The sequence below is a fragment of the Protopterus annectens genome, chromosome 2.part1 (assembly GCF_019279795.1).
Source record: "Protopterus annectens isolate FY-2018-M chromosome 2.part1, PAN1.0, whole genome shotgun sequence".
In the NCBI taxonomy this organism is placed as follows: Eukaryota; Metazoa; Chordata; order Ceratodontiformes; family Protopteridae; genus Protopterus; species Protopterus annectens.
In genome coordinates, this window is record NC_056729.1 from 1,527,746,905 (window position 1) to 1,527,765,207 (window position 18,303).

Sequence of the window (18,303 nt, forward strand, 5' to 3'; positions counted from 1 at the left end):
AGGAGGTGGAATTCTTAGCAGAAGTTGCTTTAATACCTTTAGGCCCTTGAGAAATAACCTCAAGGTCAGTAGCAAGATTTTTGAAAAGAAATTTGTAAAAGTCAGGGACTCTATAGTACCTGTCAGGTTTCCTGGGAGCAGGAGGGTGGGTGTCAGGAGTCAAACTAGATTCCATGAAATCATCATCCACAATATCCAGGACAAGAGGAATGGCCAGAGGTCTGTGTTGTGGAAGATCTAAGAATTCCCAGAGTCTCTTTTTAGACTGGAGGATAGTCCTGACATTCCCACTGGAAATGCTCCCTTAAAGTATGCAGGGTTTCTCCAAAGGAAAAGTCCTCGGGTGGAGACGCTGAAGGAATGGATTCTTCTGCATTAGAATCCTCATAAGCAGAGAGAGGCCGTGTGTCTTCATATTCAGATGTCTCAGAGTCATCAGACTCCTGTTCAGATAAAACCACTGGGGACAAATATTTTTTTTCTTTTGGAAGGGGTAGCTTGGCTTCCCCTGATCAGCATTATAAGGTCTTCCGCCATTTTAAGCATTTGAGGCTGATACAAGGAAGCAGATGCCTGAGATTGGTCAGTTTCTTGGGTGTGGTTCATACCCTGGGTCTTACAAACTCGGTAGCTTTTGAAAGAAAGGTAGATGTGAAAGAAGTAGTCTGTGTTGAGAATCGGTAGTGCGAAGTACTTCCTCAGAAGCCGGTGCCTGCTCCGCAGTTCCAGATCCATCCACGGTAAAGACATCTGCAGGAGCCTAAGTCGAAGAGTCTCGCGGCATACCGGATTCCAAAAGGGTCTCGGTAGCAGCCTGCAAATCCACAGAAGTAGGCATCAGGGGCTGCGAAAGCTCCTCACGAGGACCGGAGAACTGACTACTAGCTTAACGGAAGAGTCATCGGTAGGTTTGGAAATGTGCCGTCAGTCCCTGTCTTTATCCTTATGTTTTTTCGGAAGATCTGCTGTCGGATGGCTTACCAAAGCCATATCGGAATTCGAGGACTGAGAGCGAAAATATCTAGCTGCAATAAGGGCCTAACAATGTACAGTTCTGGTGTTAAAGCACAAAAGCGACAACGAGGGACGTTGTGCTCTGGGCCTAAACAAGTGATGCAGCAAGAATGAAAGTCTTGGTGTGGTATTTGCTTTCCACAGGCGAGACAATTATTAACTTTTTCTGACATTGGTTAGAGCAAGAAAAAATAATCCTGAACGGGGTACTTAGCTTTAGAAGACTTCAACTTCAATTCAGAAAATGAAAACTCATGTAGCGGCTGACCAGCACTCAGGCGAACTGCTTCTGCTTTGGGCTCCTCGGCAAGAAAGACTGATGTAATGGCGTCGGCTGCCTTATTTTATACTACTGACTACCTGACGTCGGTCCTGGAGTGACGGCAACTGCAGAAATACTAAGCCTCTGGTATTCGGGCTGAGGGCTACCCTGGCAGGGATAACCTAAATGTGATGACTGCAACAATGAAACATGAAGAACATAACCCTTCCAAAGAGGAATTGGTGTAACAGGAGACCAACCACCTCTTTAAGGAGTTCCAAGAGGTGTCCAAGGGAGACCTCATCAGGTGGTGATCTGGGGACCCTTCCCCCCCATGAAAACCTGTGTCTTTACTGACACTTCTGTGGGGAGTAACTGCCTCTTCTTGTACATTCTCTTCCAAGGGACCTCCTTGGTAGGATGTCCCATGAAGGTATCAGAAGAAAACGCCCTCCTGATGGGTGGACTGGAGACTAGCTTGGACTGGCTGTTCCAGTGGAAGGGATGATTGAGGCTCAGGAATCAAAACTAAATGAGATAAAGTCTGATCTAATCTGTTCCCTAGGCATAGAGAAGGCTCTCTCCACTACTTTGAAAGTGGAGTGCCTAAGGGAAACAGATGGATCCGACAATGGACCCACTCAGATAGTCGGCTTCTGACATCCCAAATGCACCCCAGCTGAGGAAGAAGTCAGACCTGAGCTATCTAATGCTCAGGCTCTGACAACTTCAGAGTCTACTCCAAAACCCCGGAGGTGGCACTGATGCTTCAGCTCAGAGTCCTGAGATACTTGGTGCCGGCTGACTCAGAGCAACCATATGAGTGAAGAAACCATGCTCTTTAGATCCAAGGAAGCTGCCTCCAAGGATTGCGGAACTGGTGGCTCCAAAACCGAAGGACAGATTGGAGAAGGAGAAACCAAAGGTGGTGCGGCCCTATGAAAACTTTCAGGACCCACATGGAGTTGGAGCCAAAAGGACTCATTTCAAGCTGCATCCGGAGGAACTTCATCATCCAGTCCACATCTGCCTTGGATGGGCTCCTGGAGGATTGAAGGAATGAATATGTTGAAGAGGGCGACTGTTCAAGGAATGGAGATGATAACCTGGAAGGGATATACTTCAAAAGCAAAGGGGGAATATAGATCAGAGGGGATCTTTTAATTCTTTGTTTCAGATCCAAAGTGGAAGGATCCAACTTTTTCAAAAGTTTAGCAGATAGCTCCGATGAAGGAATCGAAGTCAATGTTGAGATGGAAGGATGACTAGGAGACCTTTTACGTGAATCTTTTTTCCTTTGTAACAAAGTCGCCCTTTTTGTCCGTTTTTTTACGGGTTTGAGCCCCATCAACTGGGGTAGAGTGTATGGAAGGAAGAAGACCCCTTAGGATAAACTTATTCTTCCTGTCAATCAATGCTCCTGAATTAAAGTCTGTACAAATGTCACAATCTACGTCTAGGTGTTTTGGGCCTAAACAGTACACAGTTTGAGTGCAAGAGTTCGGAATCTTGTGTCCACAAGATATACATTTTTTGACAAACCGGAAGACTTGTCTGACAATTACAGCTAAGTAGGTATCGCTAGAAAAGACAGACAGGATTTCTTTATTTTTTTTAAGAAGGGAAATAAGGGGGGGGGGCAAGAAAAGACTACCAACAATGGTATTAAGGAATACTATAAAAAGTACAAGAAAAGAAGACCACCAACAATGGCATTAATAGGTAATCAAGGAGTACAAGAAAAGGCGGTTAGCGTAGAAAAGGGAAAGTAATGATACAGATACAAGGGAGGTATACAGAAAACTATGGGAGATAAGAAAAAGCTAAAAGGGATTAAAACGGACTGAAATGACAAATTACTGACCAAACAACTCCCAATGCTCGAGAGCTCGTAATCCATGTCTGCTCGCAATGGTGGCAAACAACATCTGAGGTATGTTAGGTTATCATTATGGTTAAATGGAGGAGCTTGAGAGTTCAAAAATCCTACGATCTGGAAGAAGTGGCAAATTCAGATCCGAACCCAACAACTGAGGAATGAACAAAAAATGGACAATATCATAGCATATATTTCAACATATGAACTTGATAACTCAGAATTCTGAAATCTAAAGTCGTAGAATAATAAATTCTCCTCTGAAACCGGTCAAAAGTTTCTCTCCTTGTCTTTAGAAGGATTAGAAGTCACCAGATTTTTATTAGCAGCTGGATTAGAAATAGAAATAAAATAGCTGCTGCGTGTGACCTGAGATAAAAAGCAAATACTTGTAAGACTGATGGATCTCAAAGTTAGTCAGTCTTCACCCAAAAAAAGCAGACAGTCAAGCATATTGCAGGCAATGTGAAAACATCCGCCAAGGCTGGCAACAAAGGAGGAAGTTGGTAGTGGAACCTCTACTTTTAATACAAATTTCCTCAAGGATGGAGAAAGTGCAGCTTGTTCCCACACAAATTACTCATTCTAAACAGTCTCAGAAAATGAAAATTCCTTTTTATAGAGGATTCATAGGTTGGTACTAGGCTATCAGCCCTAGGGCCTATACAAGCCTAGCCATAACAATTCCCTGGCTATTTCTTCCCACACTATTTACTTCCCTGGACCCCTGCCTAGCAGGGCGACTGACGTGATCCCCGGGGTGAATTTCCTTTCTCCCATCTAACCATCAAGGTTCCTTTTGAAGAGGGCCAAAGAGGCACTTTGCTTGACATGCATGGGCAATCTATTCCAGAGTCTGGGGAGGATACTGAGGAAACATGTTCCTTGGAATCAGAATCCTAGATATGGGCAGGAAAAAAGAAAAAAAAAAAAAAAAAAAACGAAGATGCCCTACTCCTATCATGTTCTGACATGGGAATCCTCAAAATCTAAGGAAAGTGATCCTATTTTTTTCAACAAACATTCCAATAATTTTCCAGAGGTTTTAAAGCCTGCAATAAACTTTCAGCCGAAATAATACATTCTCCTTATCACAAGACAAAATGTCAGCGGTATACTTGCTTTTGTATTTCTAGGGACATCGCTAGAAGCAAACTGACCCGAGAATCATACCTCATTCCAGGAAGCAGGTCTTTTCACCCAGTTACACAGGTACTGGACTCCCCGCTTAGCCCCTGTTAAACCCATGCAAATTCCAAAAAGAAAAGAATGGTGATAGGAAAGTGGTGAAATGGGGGCAATCAGGGGGAAAAACAATGTAAAAAGCGGGTAGGGATGTGCAGGAAGATTGTAGGAAAGGACCATAGCTCCCAATTGCTTGTATAGCAGCAGCTGTGCAGGTTGTAGAGAATTTGGAGCCTCACATCCCAGAGAGAGGGATGAGGGCGACAGAACTGTGTTGATTAGTTGATGTAATGATCGACTGTGTGCAGTCTACGTGGGGGCAAAATGGGAAGCTATGTACAGGGCAATATTTTTTTTGTGGGACAGATGCCCTTTTTTTAAGGTGAGAAGGGATATAGGTACATGTGGGGACATAAGTTGGGTAGGAGAGGTTGCATTTGCAAACGGGCAAGACAGCATATAGAGGCGGTGCATGACACATGAGGGGGAGGTAAACAACTTGGACATGGAGGGTGTTGTGGAATCTGAGAGCCATGTGCCTCGAGACGGTAGCAGTGAGACTGATCTCCCCACTCATGGGCAGTCAAAACTGCTCCTTCACTTCCCAAAGGAAGCTGTGCTGGGTGCTGTGCGCCAGGGTCACCTTGACCCATCAGGTTGACCAGTCTGCCCTCAATCCAGTGCAGACACTTTTCATAGCCATGGTGCACGATCCTGCGCACCATCCCTGGTAGCTGTTGCTGGGTGACAACTCCCTCTCCATGCCTGTTCCTAGTGGGGGATGGACCCGTCCACTGAGGTGGTTCCACCCATAGGTGGTGCAGGACCAGCAGAGGGGGCAGCACCAGGTTGGGTCCCAGATGTGCTGGGACCCATTGCCACAGCCGGCTGAAGTAGGCTAGGTGGATCGCCAGGAACCGGCCTACCCAGTTGAGCTATGGTGTTGAGGTTTTTCAAAGTGTATAGGTTAGTAATGAACAAAACATTTAGTTATAACAGCATGACAGAATGTTGCAAACAACCCAGTAACATCACATTGCATAGCATATGGAACACAATAAGTGGAATAACAGTCAGTATTGTAACAGCATGCCAGTAACAGTTGCGGCATAAGGCCAACAACATAAGTAATTCAATAAGATTACTGTATGTTAGTATGCAACCACTGTAATACAAAGCAATAGGACAACACAAGGCCCAACATAATGTTTTGACAACAACATATGTTAAAAGTAAACAATACCCAATGTGCACCAATAATAAATTATGATGGAGATAAGAGGTGCGGGGACAGAGAAATAGATTCAATAGGATGCATCGTTTGCAACAGTACTCTTATATACTCTACATGTCTGCCCTTACTTTATATATACAAGTACCCTATAGCTTCTGTTGCACCTACATACCTCTGTAAGTATCTGCATGGGACAGTATGGGCCAAGCTGCAACACCTACAGATACACAACTACAGGGGACTATTACATGTCAGGGAAAATATATGACTACCAAGGTGTACTGTGGACTGATGTGCGACTGTGCTATTGACATAAATCAAGTGACTGATAAAGCTGTGTCCAAGGGATTCGGCAACAATGATCAGTGTCAGTGACAGCGTGACACTTGAAAGACATGTATCGTGCACAGTACATAGAGTTTACAACTATCATGCCGTCCTTGGCAGGCATGAGGTTAGACTATCAGCAGACATTCACAGACATACCAGGCATACAGCCATACCAAGATTAATTTATTTTATTCACTTTTATTAATATTGTACTTGTTGACTTTATTTACTGATGTCTTATCACCTTTCTGAGCAATGCTGTTAACACTCTAGTGCATCTGAACACACAAATTATTAACCCATTCAAACAGCTACTACAGCCATTTATTTGCCTGTAAATTCCTGTGGGGAGAACATCTGTTAACAATACATAACTGTTTCTATAAATATTTAGTAGTACTTGTCCCTGGATTCGAATCCCAGTCTGTGTGTGACAAAATGTACATCACACCTAACATTTATCAAACTGAGCTACTGAGCAACTGCTGAATATTGATTTACTGCTGAATACTGATTGACAGGAAAATAATTTTCTTGGGGGGTGAAAGCCAGGGTACCTTTTTGGCTAGGCTTATATAGGCCCTAGGGCCAATAGCCTAGTACTTACCTATGACTGACTACTAAGGACACTTGAATAGCAGTACAGGACATGGCTATCCCCTTGGTACAAGGTAGCTGAAGGGACCCACACTGGGGGGGCTCTGGAAAAATATCTGAGTGGTCTCGGGTATGACTACTGCCCACTGCATTGTGACCCACCAACAGCTAAGGCACCGAGCCTGCTGCATGGCTCCTTTGCAGTTTTCTTCTTTTTCAGTGTGTAGGGAGGAGAAACCAAATTGCCAGTAAGTATTCTATATCCCAGTTGAGAATGATGCCCAAACCCTGCACAAGCTGCTGGAAGAAGTTGGTTACTTAGGTAAGTTATCATAAGTGTACACAAGCACCAAAAACACTCACTTCCCTTAAAACACAAAGCCCCCAAAAAATGACAAATTAGTAAAAAATCAGCAGGCTTTCCACAAAACAGTTGTCCAACTAAACAAACAGTCCCTGCTAAAAACAGCCTGCCAGATGATAGTCCCATCAAAACAGTAAACAAAAGCTAAATGTGGTATTCTTAGAGAAACCCAGTACAATTTTTATTAAAAAAAAAAAATAAAATGTGAGGAACTCACCAAAGGAAACTTATCCACCCAGCAGTGAAGACTGGAGGTGACCGTCAATCCTCTGATGCCAAGGAGGAGCATTCTCACAAGCAGCAAGAAAGTACTGGAACTTTTTTGGCTCTCAGGCTACCATTTTCTCTACACAGGATGCTGAACGTACGTCTGGAGGGGGAAAAAGGGTTTGGAAGACTGGCCAGCTGTTATATCCTTGGCAGGATATAACGTGTATAAAAGGAGACTACTGCAGCAGGGATTTATGAAGAGCATAGCATGGTAATCCTGGGGCAGAATGTTTTTGCAAGCATTCTGTACATTTCTTGAAATTAATATTATCCATACTAGTAACCGAAAAGGTACAGTCTAAAAGAAACCAACCACAAAACTGTATCCATGGTTAAATGCAGCCAAACATCTGTAAAGCAAACACAGCCTACAAGGAGCTACCTGGTGGAAAATAGTGCAAAGAACCATATTCTAGGTAAAAAGCAAACTGAGCAAAAAAATGAAGACCTTCAAAAAAATGGCAAAAAACAAAATGTAAAATGCTTAAAGAAACAATGCAAATGAGAAAATATCACCAATATCCTGCAAACAAGTAGAAGACCACTGTTGCAATAGCCTGAGGAAAGTTTTCAGTGCTGAGCAGACTTGAACATGCTGTTCAAATCTTAGAAGTTGATTTAAAGATGGAGCAGGCTGATGACACCTTTATACTAAAGTGTACAGATGTCCCTAGGAAAGTGGAGTTAGCCTAGAATGGAAGAAGGATGCAAAGACTGGGAGATGGGTCATACGGTAAATATTACTGCAAAAGTGATCCATGTGAAGACCACCTGAGAAGTGCAAGTTGCTAAGCATACCTTTCTAATATGGCGTGTACCATCAGTGTGCAATCCAAGCACAGAACCTAAAGATTTTATTTTTGTAACCATGCCAAAATAGGCGTTTCCACTTGACATCCTGAACAGTTTAGCCAGTCTACTAAACACCACAACAGCAGCAGCATGTCACAATTTTTCTTTTAGTATGACAACTGTGTAAATAGTGCCTAAGGTTAAAGCTAGAAAAAAATTTTACTTGCCATTTTCCTTCACTCTGTACCCAGGCTTGGAAACGGAATGTTTTCTGCACACGCCACATCCTTCTCCTTTAAGTTCAACACAGAAATACCCACCACGGCAATCACATACAGCATTGCTTGTATAAGTACACTTCTTTACTTCCTGCAGCCCAAGTCCTGGAATTCAAAACATACTTATCAGACAAAAACATAAATTATAGTACACACTTATTTTGCATGTATCGCTATGTACCTTCAACAGGGAAAATGAGTAGTAAAGTAACAGTTGTGTCACTATTACAGCCTGGAGCCAGTGACCTAATGTAAATTTGATCCTTAAATACAAAAGAAAACATACTACTAACACAAGCAGTCATTTCTTGTAATATCAGTTTCGTCAGTCTAACAAATACAAGTCAACACGCAACTGGTCTCAGAACTGTGTGCAACTCAAGTGAAGCAACCCATGTAATACTGGCAATAAAAATGATTGCAGAGACCTACTTTTTTGCATCAACCAGTACACGTGGTGCAACAATTTTATTTAGTAACACTTCAAAATTATCACTTAAAGGAAAACTCCGGGCTCCAACACATGTTAACTCAAACGCAAGTTTTCCTTTATCTTTGTAAAATCAGCCTAGCCTCCTGCTGTTACCAGAATCCTCTAAAAAGCTTTTCAGTTTTACATCTCTCTTTCCTTAGCGTAGGGCAGGAAGACCCATCCCCCATTCTTTTGTATCGCATCCTTTCAGGTAGACTTTGTCTCCACCTTCGTGACGTACCTTCGACACTGTCTAATCAGTAGTTCCCTCTTCTGATGTTTCTCCCACTCTGTGACATAGCTATTATCAAAGCTGGTGCGCTTAACAGATACTATAACTGTTGTTGTGGAACTGTGTTACTATTGCTACGGTTTCCTTCAGGACTGAAAATATTAGCAGAGCAAGTATTTCCTCCAGAAAAAGTGAAGCCAAACTGCTTGCCAATCATTCACGTGCACTGTTTCAGTAAGTTAATTGCAAAAATTTTGTACATACAAATCTGCGCCTCCGCTTACACTGCCTGGTGTAATTTAATAGTTTCTTGGTTGTGTTCTCCTGTTTGAGCAGATTTTTTTAGGTGTTACTACAGTCGGTCTCCAACCTCCGTCCTTTATACCGATCAACCTCTTACACCTAGCAATGTGGTGAAAGCCTTAAAATAAGGACAGTTTTTAGATTTTTCTCTTAAAGACGTAAAACAATGATAGATTAACAGATTTTGCATTAGCATGCATTTGCTGAAGACTGGGAGGTCTAAATTTCCAATGGCTGCTATTGTATTCGTAAATTCAGAACTGACTTGATTTATCCCCCTAATTTGCCAGACATGAATACTTAAATCGGCAGATTCCACGGCAATCCTGTACAGGTTATAGGTATCCCCTGCTTTGGAGTGTGTTTGTGTGTTAGGGAATGCATGCCTAAAAGCAGTGTGTGTGTGTGTGTGTGTGTGTGTGTGTGTAAGAATGCAGAAGAGATCGTGAATGTGTATGGGAGAGACTGAGCAATGCATAAGAGAATGATCTGTGCATGTGTGAAAAAATGTCTGTGTGCATGAATGCAGAAGAGACTTTGTATGAGAGAGTTCGCGTAAGTGTAAGAGTGAGTCCGGAATGAAGCAAAAGTTACCAGCGTTATATACACACACACACACACACACACACACACACACACACATATATATATATATATATATATACACACATATATATATATATATATATATATATATATATTTTTTTTTTTTTTTTTACAGTATTTACACTGCACATAGTTTTTTGTCACTGTCATTCCCTGTCCTTTTCATATGATTTCTATAGAAGATGCGTATAGCCACAGCATTTATAAACAATACGTCAAAGTTCTGAGAATAATTTGCATGCCATCGTTTAAAGAAAATTGAAGTATGCAGTTTTCAAATATCACGCCAGAATGCAAACTAGCAAACGTCTGGAAAAATTGGTTCACGCAATGTTTATATTCTTGAATTTTTGAACTGGACAACATGACAGGAGTTTATTGTTCTGGTGTAGAAACAGGCCTCGTCAGAGAACAGAGCTTGTAGGGAGAAACAGTGGTGGGAATAGGTTAATGAATGGCTGTAGTGGGTACTTTAAAGATTCTGGTGAATTTATGAGAGATAAATGAAGTGGCTTGGTATCAGTGGAACTTCCGTGGCTAAATATGTGTTTAATTTCTAACTACTACTACTACTACTTTGGATGGTTAAGTGTGAAACTTTTGGTAACCTGCATTAAGGATACCAAGTAAGCTTCATCTGTCTTTACAGCAATTGTGGTATGCTGTCTAAGTACGATGTATTCATTGTGTAGTAAGAAATTTAATGCTTTTCATAGGTGCCATATTGTCTCCTTGTTATTCATGAGTATGTTGATTTATTCACTGAGCCACACGAGGTAATTACTGTGGTACCATTAGATCGTTACATAGTAAAAAGTGTTTTTGTATGTGTAATAATGAACTGCTGAAGTGCCAGGCCATGTCTACTGTCTCTGAATCAAGGCCTCTAGCTAATAGAAATATTCCTCTGCTTTACTCTTGCAAGCTGCTGTTTTACTAGGGTTCGTGACTGTTACTGATTCAGAAACCTAGCTAGATATTTTTCTAGACTCAGCTGTTAACTTTCGCAAACATATTGAAAAATTTCAAATGCTGTCTTCTCACAACGCAAACTAACTTAGGGTCTCAGTCTCTCCAGAATCTTGAAAATCAGCTATCCAGAACATACTCTTCCCAGATGTGCGTAACTTCTACCTTTTAAATGCACTTATAAATTTTTACAAAGTGCCGTCAGCTTGTGACAGACTTTTTTTTTCTTTTTTGTGAATGATCAGTGTCAGGCCATTGGATCATGATCACTAAAACTGTCTGGGTAAAAGAGTACTTTTACCTTGAGCGAGTACGAGTTCCACCAAATAGTCACTGGCTGTGGTTGCATTAGTAGTGACAGGAAGATATTACTAGGTTTAGGGAATGTTTGAAGCTAATTGGCTGATCTTTGAGTGTAAAAGTCCCGAGCAATCAGTGCTGTCTGACATGGGGTAGGTGGTCTACCAAACAGAATTAGAGAGAAGGAGGGGTAGATAGTTTGAGGTTTTGTACATGCTAGAGTTATTCTTGAGTGTGATAAAGCAACAGTCCAATTAGGAACAGGTTGATCTTATGTGATTAGATTTAGATAATTTAGCAGACTGGAGTTTTTTATTCCAGAAGTCTGAGTATATATACTCAGTGTCTGTGGAGAATTCTTTACCTGTATTCAGAATGTACAGTATATTTGGAGTGAGAGTACAAATCCAAACCTCCTGAGAAACTATTTTTACTGTTTTGAGGCTTAAATGGCCTGCTGTAAGAGATTAACTGTGGTACCCATTTATGGTTTATGTTTATAGGAATATGGGATTAAGGAATGAGGATGATGTGATGCTGGTAGCTCGCACTGGGTTTATTTCACTATCACCAGACTGCAGTGGTGGTCTTGCAAAGGAATATAGGAGATGCACTGAATATTCATTTTTTTTAAAGCAGCAAGAGGAATTTACCTAGTGCCAATAGTTTTTTTTTTTTTTTATTTTCCCTGATAGGATCTTTAGCATGGTAAGTGTTTTGAACTTAGGGATAGAATAATTGTATTTTAGTAATGTATACTGTCAAAAGGTAAGAGGAAGAGGAAATAATTAAGTGATTTGCTTAGGATATCTGAAATATGACAGTTGAGTAAAGTATTTTAGTGAGAAAGGGTACTCTGTGAGAAAGTTAAACAAATGAGATATAGCGAGAATCAGAGAATATAAAGTTAGTGATACAGTAATGAATGTTCAGGTTTGCACATTGATGATACACATGGTGAGGTGGGTGTTAAGAGTATGTATGGTAAGGGTCTCAAGATGAAGAGGTCACAAGATGGTGGGAGAACTGAATGCTGACTTGGAGTGAAGTAGTAGTCTGAAGAGAAGAGGAAAGGGAAAAGCATGGATTAGTGATGCGCAAAGGCTGGGAGGGTAGTCACTAAAGACAAGTGCAATTTAGATTAGAAAATGTGATGTAAAGACTAGAATCTGTGAAACTGTGAATGTTTTTTTCTTCTGGTGCCAGTCACATGGAGCTAAGAGGGTTTATTGATCCTTCCACGCACTGTATGGTGATCCACCACATAACAATATAATTGACTTTCTACCACAATGATGTACACGTTAAGACTAGATAATATTATTAGAAAATTAAAAACTTTATCTTGAGTCAATGCCCAGCACAGTTTCACAGTTTTCTGCTGAATGATATATATTGAAACTAACAAAGATAATTTTTCTTGCAAAACAGGTTCTTTTCTACCTTTCTGTTTGTTTTCAAAGCATAATGAGCAACATTAGATATCCTTCTATTCATATCTTGCAGTATTCATAACATGAGGGAGTCCACTGCTGGATGACTCAAACATCCAGCCAATATTCAAGCTACTGTAGGGTATATGTGACATCGCGCTTAAATCTAGTCCTACATCAGTCAAAGTGATGTCAAGTATAAAGCCGGCATCACCATGCCCCCCATCCTCAGAACTTTTCTGCCACCAGTCAGAACATCTTCTATGGTAGTTTGCTCATCAGCAAAGAGCAGATTCTGATTCATTTAAGTACCCCACTGTTTTTTTTTCCCCTTATTGTTTGGTGTGCTATTGGTGTGGTTGAAGTTGCATGTCAGCTGGGATGGAGATGAATCCCTGGCTTACTCAGCCCAGATTTCATCTCCCCTAGGATATGCTTCCCTGAAAGAAGAATCAAATGGCACAGATTCTCCAGAGGAGGATATTTATTTTGGGGAAACCATTGTTAAAATGAGGGAGTTTTTTAAATGAGATTGCTCCCAGGTGTCAGAAATTCAAAAAAGGTATTATGACCTTCTGCAGATGGATTCCCCTTCTCCATCTGCAGTTCCCCCTGTGCTTCCAGTTTTTTAGATGCCTTTTCAGCAGCTTCTAAGTGCCCTGATTCCAACCTCCTGCCCCTAAAAGGCCAGACAGGTTTTACAAGGCGCTAGAATATTCCAAATTCCTGTTTAAAAGACCCTCTGCAGACCCTGCTACTATTTCTATGTCTGCTGGTAAGATGTTGCCTTCCACTTCCCTTGTCCCCTCATACAAGGAGAGTGAAGTTATGGAGAGGTTGGGGAAAGAAAGTCTATACTTCAGCTACTTTGGCATTTAGAGCCGTAAACTACCAGACCCATATGGTAAAATACTCTTTAGCCCTTCTCTCTGATGCCAGTAAGCTAATTTCAGAGCTTTTAGACTCTCCTGCTGAGGCTCAGTTATCCTCCATTCTGAGCTCTTCTGCTCAAGTCACATGCCATTCAATTAAGTGTAGCTACGATGCTGTGGAGACATCTGCCAGAGCTGCTGCTTCAGGTTCTGTCCTCAGGAGGTACTCCTGGCTTAGACTACAGCTCTTGCCAGACTGCATAAAGGGTAAACGTATGGATGCACCCCTTGACAACAAGGCCTTGTTTGGTGCTTCTGCTGCAGAACTATTTAAGTCCTTACGAGAAAAGGGCAAAGAGCTACAAGACCTAAAACACCTTTTTGTGTCTCCAGTTCCCAGATTTCAAAGGAACTACCCTTCTAAAACCCACTTTGTAAGGAAACCCTCCAGATCTCACTCTTCCAAGGGTAAAAAAGATAATAGGAAGCAATAGTGTGACAAGTCTTTAACATCCTCTCCTGCTGCTTAGAAGCAGCCATTTCCGAGCAAGCCAGGTAGTCTAGGACTACCAGCTTTCTTGCAGCCAGACCCTCTTTCTTTGCTTCTTTCTCTTCCTTCTTGGAAACAGATCAACCAAGACTCTCAGGTCCTCTCCATCAACCTTCAAGGATACTTGATGGTGTGGAAGACTCCACCTTCCTTCAGGGGTATTCCACAACCCCCAAAAGAACAGCTAGATTACTTTCCACAAGTCATTTTCAGTCTTCTTTCTCAGGATACCATTCAGGAGGTGCCACTTTCCCAAACAGGGAAAGGGTGTTACTCCAGGATGTTTCCAGGAAAGATGGCCCCCGGAGGCCCATCCTAGACTTGTCCCACCTTAACACCTTCCTGAAAGTTCCCACCTTTCGCATGCTATCCTTAAACACTTTACTTCCCCTCATCCTTCCTCAGGCCTACAAGGTGTCTCTGGACATCAAGGATGCTTACCTCCACATTCTTATTCATCCTTGGTTTGGGAAGTATCTTTGCTTTGCTATTGCTTCCTCACATTTTCAGTTCTCTGCTTTGCCTTGTGGACTATATATGGCTCCAAGGGTCTTCACAAAATGCTTAACTCCTGTCATGGCCTTTTGCAGACTAAGGGGTATTCAGATTTTCCCATACCTGGATGACCTCCTCCTCCAGGCTTATTCTCCAGACACCCTTCAAGAGAATATGCTCTTCATGGTGTGTCTGCTGGAGGGTCTAGGATTCACCATCAACTTTCAGAAATCTACCCTGGTTCCTTCACAAGACCATGTTTTTCTAGGATGCAGAATACAAGCAGAAAGAATGCTGGCTTCCTTACCTTCCCAGAAGGTTCTCAGTCTCAAATTCAATGCTTACTTCCAGGCCATCATGCCTCTTCAGTCCCTGACTGCCATGGAGTTTCTCTGCCTCTTGGGCTTTATGGTATCTAGCCAAGCTGCACATGAGGAAATTACAGTGGTACCTCTGGTCAGTATGGATGCAACACGCTCAACCATTGGAGTTTTATTCCCCTTCTTCCCTGCTTGAAAAAGGAACTGAACTGGTGGATTCAGCAGGTTACCTTGAATCCAAACCTATCCTTACAGTTGCCTTTCCCACTCAGGATCTGTTCGTGGACGTTTCAGACTTGGGATGGGGAGAAACAGTGGCATCCTGGAAGATTCAAGATGTGTGGTCTCCCTCCCAAAAGAGGGAACACAAACATAAAAGAGATGAGAGCCCTCATTCTTCCAGGAACCCTTAAGTGGTTCACAGGCAGCACCATAGTCCTTTAGTATGTCAACAAGCAGGGAGGGACCAAGTCTCATCTCCTGTGCAGACTGGTCCTCCAAGCTTGGGAGTTAGCCTCGCAGAGTCTACTCCCCCTCCAAGCAATCTACATCTGTTCCACTCAAAAAGTTGTGGCGCACACATTGAGCAGGTCCATGACTCAATCCCACGAATGGATATTGCACAGGGATGTGTTTCTGATCATTGTTCATCAGTGTGTTACCCCTCATTAGGTCTCTTCACCTCTCCTATGAACAGACAACTTCCATGTTTTGTACCAGAGTTCCCCATCCTCTGGCATGGAAAGTGGATGTCCTGTCTTTCTCTTGGAAGGGGATGTTTCTCTATGCACCCCCCCCTTCTGCTTCTCCAAACAGTCATGTTGAAGACCCAACAGGAGCAATCAAAAATCTGGTTGGTGGCCGCCTTTTCTCCAAGACAATATTGGTTCCCCATTCTTCTGCACTTAGCCAGGGGCAATCATCACAAGTTACCCCACAGAGTGGACCAACTCGCACAGGACAAGGGATCTCTAGTACATCCACAGATGTGTCATGGAGGAATTGGGATTTCTTTAGATGTAGCATATCTAACAGCTCTGGGTCAGACACAGCTTTGTAGGTCAAGCAGAGATCGCCTGTAAGCAAGGGACATGAGAAAGAGTATAGCTGGAGTTTTTTGAGTAAGGCATGTGTTTAAGGCCTAAGATCCTCTTAGGGAGGTATTTTTGTGACCTTTCCAGTTGTAGGAGTCTAGTGAGGTACATGCCAAATGGGGCACTGTATTCTATAATAGGTCTAATGAGGTACGAGCAGAGAAGGATTATGACCTCCTCCTTTCTGGAGCACAATTCTGAAGGGACAAAGCCTGAAGTGAGGCTTTGATTGAACAGGGCACTCAGGTGTGGTACAAGTTTACTTAGTATCCCTGGCTGTGTTCTACATGAATTACAATCAGGTCCCATGGAAGCTGTATTCTTGGCTTTGGACAGTGCGTTTTTTACCTGTGAGGCTGTGATACTAGGGACTTAGTATTGTGATTGGCCCTTTAGGGGGTGAAAGGGGGGTAAAGTTCACACTGAACCTGTCAGCCAATATACTGGCAATATCAGTTGGCTTGGTGTACATGTTGCCATTGTGCTGTAGCTCAGAGAGATCTGAGTATTGCCCTGTAAATTCTTGACATTCTTATAGAATGTCTTGTGGTTGTCCTTAGTATCTGCAGCAATTTTGTTTTTATAGCTAGCTTTAGAGGATTTGATGAGGGATCTCATTTTTTTGCTGAGGTTAGCAAATTAGTTTTTCCAGTCTTGTGACTTCACCCTTTTCCGCACCCCTTTTTATGTCCTTCTGTTGTAGAGCCTGTTTATGGCGGGTGTCCACCAGATTGGCTTCCTTTTTTTGGAGGACAGCATGTTGGTTCTGTTTGTTATGGCCCGTTCCATGCACTTGTGTATGTGCTCATACAGTGCATTGATGTATGATTCAGCTGTCATGCACCTATTTTCCATTTGTATGGGTGACGTGAAGTTTGCCACCAGCAATTGTGCAAGATTAACTAGAATGGCAGCAGCAGCAACTTGCCTTAAACAAGGTGGAAAACCTTTTGCAACAGAATCTAGTGCCATGATGTAATAAGCTAATGGACGACTGCCCCCATGTTTCTGTGCAAGCACTCCCTAAGCAAATCCAGTTCTTTCACGACAGAATAAAATACAAGTCTTATAGTCTGGTAACCCTAAAGATGGGTCAGTAAATAAAGCTAGTTTCAAATTCTGAAATGAATTATCCTCTTCACTATTGCAAAGGAGAGGGTCTAGTGTATCCTGCTTTAAAAGATTTGTTAAAGGTTTGGCAATTTCTGCATAGTTAGGGATTCACTGTCTGCAGTATTCTGTCATACCTAGGAAAGACCTAAGCTGTTGCTGATTACTCAGATGTGGGGCCTTAGATATTGCATCAGTACGAGATGGTAACACTTTCCTGCTGCCCTGAGATATTAAATTACCAAGAGAACGTACCTCATGGGGAGCACAATTGTAGTTTTTCTCTAGACATTTTGTCTCCCTTTTCTGCAAGGATAGTCAGAAGATGCAAGGTATCCGGCTGCTGACATTGCTGAAAGGAATTTGATGCTATTAGAACTCATCTACATATTGTACTAACAGACCCACCCGGAAATGTCACATTCTCAAAATCTTTTTTCAGATTTTGAGAAAATAATGAAGGAGATTCAGTATATCCTTGTGACAACCGTGTCCATGTATATTGCTGTCCCTGATAAGTGAAAGCAAATGGAAACTGAATGTCAGGGTGAATATGTGATCGAAAAAACTGCTGAATATAAATCTATTACAGAAAAGTAACTAGCTGTAGGTGGTATGCAACTCAGTATTGTTGCTGGATTTGGAACAGAAAAAGTAGGTAGTATTGCATTATTTACAGCCCTTAAGTCTTGTAAAAATCTATAACAATCCTTTCCTGGCTTTTTAACTGGAAAAAATAGGAGTATTACAAAGGCTTTTAACCGATATTATTATTCCTTGCTGTATCAGAGACTGACTTGCAGGTTTGATTCCCTGCTGTGTTTCCAGCCTTAGTGGATATTATGGCACTCTTCGGAGAGGTTTTAATGGGTTTAATTTTTATTTTTACTAGGTCCGATTTCAGTATACCTAGTTCATTTGCATGCTTAGCCCACAAGTTGGCAAGTACCTGCTGTAGTAACTCTCCATCTGTCTGTAGGGTTCCAACAGACTGTTATCAGCTTCTGCTAAAACTGCCAATACTTCCCCTCTTATTCTGTCGGAACATTTTAGATACACCCCTTTCGAGGTACAGTAAATAGTGCAACCCCAGCTGGTATAACCAATGTCTTCCTAGCAGATGTACTGGTGCAGTTGTACTCGAGAGTGATTTTCTTCATTTGGAAGTAAAGAAATGGGGATGGCTTCCAAAACAGAATATGTAACTGTAGTATTTGTCACTCTGACTGCCTTTCCTTTATGCTGTGATACTGGTATTTGACTATCTGAAGTAACACTGGCCTAGTGGCTCCAGTGTCCACCAGAAATGGGGTTTTCTTTGAATTTATTTTCAACTTAACGTAGG

At 42.0% G+C, this 18,303-nt stretch overlaps 1 protein-coding gene across 2 annotated transcripts in view; it reads right to left on the reverse strand.

Annotated features, from left to right (window-relative positions):
- LOC122794522 (tumor necrosis factor receptor superfamily member 14-like) overlaps positions 1-18,303 on the reverse strand; it is a 430,726-nt gene that overhangs the window by 135,512 nt on the left and 276,911 nt on the right. For both annotated transcript variants that reach the window (XM_044062984.1, XM_044062985.1), the window contains one exon: positions 8,152-8,307. In XM_044062984.1, coding sequence (XP_043918919.1) covers positions 8,152-8,307 — 156 coding nt within the window. The remainder of the gene's footprint in view (positions 1-8,151; positions 8,308-18,303) is intronic.